Below are 6,407 nucleotides of genomic sequence, written 5' to 3' on the forward strand. Positions count from 1 at the left end.
CTCTTATTCTTTCTTTCTCTCTCTATAATTTAAAAATTCTCCCTTTCCCTATACAGAGGAACCTTGATTATCCGAACAACACGGGCAAGGAGTATTTTGTTCAGATAATCGAATGCCGGATAACACAGTTTAGCCAAGCATCAGGACCTTGTGGTCTTGTCTGGATAATCTGAAATTCGGACAGTCGAATGCCAGATAATCGAGTTCCTCTGTATATAATATCTCTGTTATGTCTATCTTGATACTGATTATTGAGACCCCATATTGCCTGAAATGTTTAAATAACTGAAGTAAATTTTATATACAGAAGTAGCCAGAATAATTGTGATGTTGCACACCACAATTATATTTTGAGTTCTTTTACTTTAAAATGCCTTTCAATTTCTTTTGGCTGGTGACCAATAAACCCTATCTGGTGACCATTCTGTGTTTGTGAAATTGTAGCATCCAACTGCATTCTGCAACCAATCAGGCTGGAGAAGGCTACAAACAAGTTCGTGACAAATATAATCAACAGGAAGTTGTTTGGAGCATTTGGAGAGCTCTCTTTGCTGAAGCGGTATTGCTGCAACTTTTAGACCATTCCTGTTTTTTTTGCCTGATTCTGGCATTTCAAATCACCATCAATGTCATGGTTAACATATTATCTTGGTCTTTTTCCTGGGCTGTTTCTGTTGCAGAGGGGTAAGTACGAAGTTGACTTTAATATCTAAGTAAGGTTAAAACCAGTTTTGTGCTGCTCAATGTTTTTTTAGTATGAGGATTAGGTTAAACTTTGCATATGAATGACTAATGCTGAATGAATGCTTTGTGTTCATTTAAACTCTACATTGCTAGAAGTTATTGCACAAACTTTGGACAAAATAAAAATAAACAAAATTTCTAAATAAGGAATGTGATTTTTATTGACTGAGTCAATTAATACAAATGCATTTTGCAACTCTCAAGTTGTAGAAAATGAATATTTTTTGTAATTCTGCATCAATAGTGTATTATACTTAAATAAATAAGGGTGTGTGTAACATAATATTATGTTCCATGTAATGAAAATTAGTAGTTTTTCTCTGAAAGAAATAAATAAAATTTAATCGAATAAGAATTTTAGCATTTAAATTTCTGTGCCACTTCAGTGAACCACTGAACATTATTCTAGGTTTGAAAATGTTCAGGTTCAATAACTAATGCTTTCTGCCAAATTCCTGTTTATTCATCTGATCAGACTGAAAATGAAAGTATGTAAAAAGTTCCAAGATTAGATTCTCACTTTTCTAATTCCTATAAAGACAAATACTTTTTAAAATGTTCAAACTGAGTGACTGAACACATCACACAAATTTTCAAGTTTCAGACTTGTGCTTTAACTGAATAAAAGTAACATTGACAAAATAGGTATTTATGGTCTAAACTACAGAAAAGATTTTCCAGTTAATATTTTGAAATAACAAAATCCCTCCATTGTTATTTCATCTGTTGGAAAAATCCTTAGTTCTTCCAGAACTAGTCTAGCATGACTCTCAACACCCTAGGGGTTCCTTTCTTTGCCACTTGCAGCTCTGAAACATGTAGTCCTTGAACTGGTTTTCACAATAAATGGCAAGTTGAAGACTCATTCCCCTGCCAAAGCCGTGCCAATCTTTCATTCTTGTTCAAACATTTGTGTTGGTTCCTTTTAGTCCAAGTATAAGCTTTCACATGAATGCTGTCTAGTCAACAATACAGACAATCTACCTCTATTTCTCTCCTTTAGATCCTTGTAGACTGACCGTGCCTTTGATGCTAAATGATATTTTTAGCAAACCTCCACCTGATTCTAAGTGGACTCCAATGTACTCTTTCCCTCTCAAAACCAACCTCCACCACAATGTGAATCATATAGGCCTCATACGGTAGCCTCCAGATCGCCAACGTTTTTCTTTCTTTGAATTAAATAGCTTGAAGTATAACTGTTTACAATGAATGCCATTCCCAACATATTCCTGGGCTTTAGATACAAAAGTTCTATCCACTATCAGCAAAGCTAATTGGTCATTGTTTACTGGTGTCAATGTAATGTCCATTTGGTCAAAAAAACAACTTAGGTTAAACCATTAAACTATTAACACCCAAACTATCTAAACCTGGTGTGCAGAATTTAGAATTCACATGATTCTCTGCATTCTTTAATTTTTCCTTGACTTAAACAGAGTTTGGAACAAAACATTCCTTAGACTTCATACTTGTAGCATCAATCAGTGCTTATACAGCAGGACTAAATTAATATCTTACTACAACGTTTTAAAATTAATTTCTACGCAATCCAAACAAAATCTCTTTGGAGACATGTTTACGTGATAGTTGGGTTATATTTTGGAGCATACAATTTACATGCATGTCATGTAAATTCTAACTAGTATTTATTTATAATTAACCTTATGTTAAGAACAATATATAACTAAATTGAATTTATATTTATGTATGTAAAGAAGGGGGAGACGTTATTTTATGTTTGTTCTGTATGTGATGGCAGCCAGCAAGTCTTGCATTTTTGCTTTTTCCCACGCATTTTAATTTCTTGGAATAAACATAGAACTGTACAACACTGGAACGGACCCTTTAGCCTAACATGATGCCAAAAACACCTAGTCCCTCTGCCTGCCATTGGTCCATATCCCTTCCCATTCCTTGCTTGTCTTAAAATCCCTTATCATATCTGCCTACCACCACTAGCAGTGCGTTCCAAACTCCTACCACCTGTGTAAAGAACTTGCCCCTCTTGCCTCCTTTGAACTTAACCCCTCTCACCTTAAAAACATGGCCCCCAGTATTAGATATTTCAACTCAAAGAAAAAGATTCTGATTGCCAATCCTCTCTATGCATTTCAAAATTTTATAGATTTCTTTCAAGTCTCCCTTCAGCCTCCGCCACTCAAGAGAAAGCAGTTCTGAGTTTTTCCAGCCTCTCCTTATAGCTCATACTCTCTGATCCAGGCAGCATCCTGGTAAACCTCTTCTGACCCCTCTCCAAAGCCTCTACATTCTTGTAATGTGGCGTGTGGCCTAATCAAATTGTTATAAAGCTGCAGCATGACATCTTGACTCTTGTACTCAATTTCCCAACCAATAAAGGCAAGCATGCCATATGCCTTCTTCACCACTCTATCTACCTGCATGGACATTTTCAGGGAGCTGTGGATTTGAACCCCAAGATCCTGCACATCAATGCTGTTCAAAGTCCTGCCATTTACTTTTCTTTAATGTTTGATCTCCCAAAGTGCAGCACCTCACACTTACCTGGATTAAACTCCATCTGCCGTTTCTCCACCCATGTCTGCAACTGATCCTTTGACAACCTTTTACACTATCCACAACTTCACCGATCTTTGTATAGTTTGCAAACTTACTAACCTATCTATCTACATTTTCATCTAAGTCACTTATGTACATATCACAAACAGCCGAAGTCCCGCTATGATCCCTGTGGAACACCACTAGTCACGGACCTCCAGCCTTAAAAACACCCTTACACCACTACCTTCTGTTTGCTACGGGCAAGCCAGTTCTGAATCCACGTGGCCAAGTCAACATGAATCCCATGCTTCTTAACCTTCTGAATGAGCCTACCTTGTCAAAAGCCTTACTAAAATCCATGTAAACAACATTCACTGTTCTACCGTCATTGATCACCTTCGTCACCGCCTTGAAAAATTCAATTAAATTAGTTAGACATGACCTGCCCTGCACAAATTTATGTGACTGTCTCTAATTAGGCAATGCTTTTCCAAATGTGCATAAATCCTATCCCTAAGAATCACAATTCGATGTGATTTTTTAAAAGAAAACAAAGAGGGAATTAAAGCAGTAATTGCCTAGAAATGGGAACTCAGAGACACAGGCAAACAGAACATTCCAGGAGATCAGGCTATATCTGTATAAGTGTGCCAGAGAGTGGAGGCCACCAGGTTAGACAACTGAGTTTATTAAATTCATTTATTTGTTCTGAAGTTGAAGTAATAATGAGTTTATTGGTAATCACATTCATCATTTCATTGCTATGAGATTCTCCTTTTTATTTCTACCTAGAATTTATCTTCTAATCAGCTCAGTTTAGCTTTAGTCAATAATTTAAAATAATCCACTTTTACATCTTCTACTCTCAGAAAAAAATCTTAGCAAAAGTCAAAGCCATTTTGAAATTCCAATCTATGTCATACATTTCACAGCAGTTCTTGTTTCAATGCTCAGCTCCTCCACACTGTTATTTCTTAGAAGATTCACAACTACCACTTCAATTCAAAAAAGCTTTGATCCTGGAGAAGCTCTCCATTTTATATGATCCTATTTGATCTTATTACTAAACAAGTCAGATTGCAGAGTGGACTGAAAGTTGTTAGGTTTTGAATGAGGTGTGGTTTATCTATTGCAAGCTCGAGGAATTGCATCTCATTTCCTACATTGGTTCTTTACAGCCTTTAGGATTCAACATTAAATTCAACAACCTCACACCCTGATTTTCCTTACCAAAATGCAACACCTCACATTTATCTAAATTAAATTCCATCTGCCACTCCTCAGCCCATCGGCGCATCTGATCAATGCTGGCATGGTGGGTTTGATCCCCAAAATCCTTCTGTACATCAATGCTGTTCAAAATCCTGCCATTTACTTTTCTTTAATGTTTGATCTCCCAAAGTGCAGCACCTCACACTTTTTTGGATTAAACTCCATCTGCCGTTTATCCGCCCATGTCTGCAACTGATCCTTTGACAACCTTTTACACTATCCACAACTTCACCGACCTTTGTAAAGTCTGCAAACTTATTAACCCATCTACCTACATTTTCATCTAAGTCACTTACGTATATATCACAAACAGCCAATGTCCCACTATGATCCCTGAGGAACACCACTAGTCACGGACCTCCAGCCTTAAAAACACCCTTACACCACTACCTTCTGTTTTCTACAGGCAAGCCAATTCTGAATCCACGTGGCCAAGTCACCATGAATCCCACGCATCTTAACTTTCTGAATAAGCCTACCATGAGGGACCTTGTCAAAAGCCATTTTATTCAGATGCTCAGTGTCATTTCTGCATCAATCAATTGTTTTACTGTAAAAACTGACAGCTCTCATCTCATGTGGTGTTTCTGTCTTTCCCAATCATAATTCCTATTGCTGCTTTGTCCCTGTTTTTGAAGACTGATGGTTGGTTGTGAACTGGCATGCTGAGGGGTGCAACTGGCAGTTTGTGTGTGGCTCTGGTGCACTGGTGTGAGACTGGTTGTTGCAGAGGGGTAAAAACAATGACTGCAGATGCTGGAAACCAGATTCTGGATTAGTGGTGCTGGAAGAGCACAGCAGTTCAGGCAGCATCCGAGGACAGGCAAAATCGACGTTTCGGACAAAAGCCCTTCATCAGGAATAAAGGCAGAGAGCCTGAAGCGTGGAGAGATAAGCTAGAGGAGGGTGGGGGTGGGGAGAGAGTAGCATAGAGTACAATAGGTCAGTGGGGGAGGAGATAAAGGTGATAGGTCAGGGAGGAGAGGGGAGCCTGACTGGTTGCACTGGCTATCTGTTTCCTGTTCTGGTTCTTGCTGATTTTTACTCCTCTTCTGCTTAGCTGTTGTTCTGTCTCTCCACAACAAAACAAACTTTGAAATTCTTGGTCATTCATATTGTTCATGGCATTTCAGCACTGCTGATAAGCTCAGCATTTATTGTTCATCCCTAATTGCCCTGGAGAAAGTTGTGGTGGACTTTCCGCAGGCCAGTCAAGGGTAGGGGCACTTACATCGATGTTAGGAAAGGAGATCTGGGATTTTAACTTAACACCAGTGAAGGAGTAGCGACATTGTTCCAAGTCAAGATGGTATATTTATTGGGGAGGAACCTGAAGGCTATGTGTTCTTATGTCTCTATTGGTCTTCTCCTCCTAGGTGGCAGAGGTCAAGGGCTTGAAAATTGCTGATTAATGACCTTTAATGAGTCTTTGTGTGATATACTACAGATGGTAGACTGCAGCAAAAGTGAATGAATGGTGGAGAGAGTGAATATTTAAAATGACGGACGTGATTGGTGCCGAAGTGGGCTGATTTGTCTTGGATGGTATTAAGTTTCTTGAATAGTCTGTCTGTAAACTTGACAATTCTAGCAGTAAGCTGAAAATGTGTTGCTGGAAAAGTGCAGCAGGTCAGGCAGCATCCAAGGAACAGGAGAATCGACTCTCGGACATAAGTCCTTCTTCAGGAATGAGGAAAGTGTGTCCAGCAGGCTAAGATAAAAGGTAGGGAGGAGGGACTTGGGGGAGGGGCTTTGGAAATGCGATAGGTGGAGGGAGGTCAAGGTGAGGGTGATAGGCCGGAGTGGGGTGGGGGCGGAGAGGTCAGGAAGAAGATTGCAGGTTAGGAAGGCGGTGCTGAGTTCGAGGG

The 6,407-nt window shown here is 39.1% G+C and overlaps 1 protein-coding gene across 4 annotated transcripts in view; it reads left to right on the forward strand.

The window, feature by feature from the left end:
* The first annotated feature begins 538 nt into the window (after positions 1 to 538).
* Positions 539 to 6,407, forward strand: part of LOC122549138 (CD226 antigen-like) — a 50,648-nt gene continuing 44,779 nt past the window's right edge. For all 4 annotated transcript variants that reach the window (XM_043688469.1, XM_043688471.1, XM_043688470.1 and 1 more), the window contains exon 1: positions 539 to 684. In XM_043688469.1, coding sequence (XP_043544404.1) covers positions 627 to 684 — 58 coding nt within the window. In that variant the 5' untranslated portion in view covers positions 539 to 626. The remainder of the gene's footprint in view (positions 685 to 6,407) is intronic.

Source organism: Chiloscyllium plagiosum, chromosome 4 (assembly GCF_004010195.1).
Source record: "Chiloscyllium plagiosum isolate BGI_BamShark_2017 chromosome 4, ASM401019v2, whole genome shotgun sequence".
In the NCBI taxonomy this organism is placed as follows: domain Eukaryota; kingdom Metazoa; phylum Chordata; class Chondrichthyes; order Orectolobiformes; family Hemiscylliidae; genus Chiloscyllium; species Chiloscyllium plagiosum.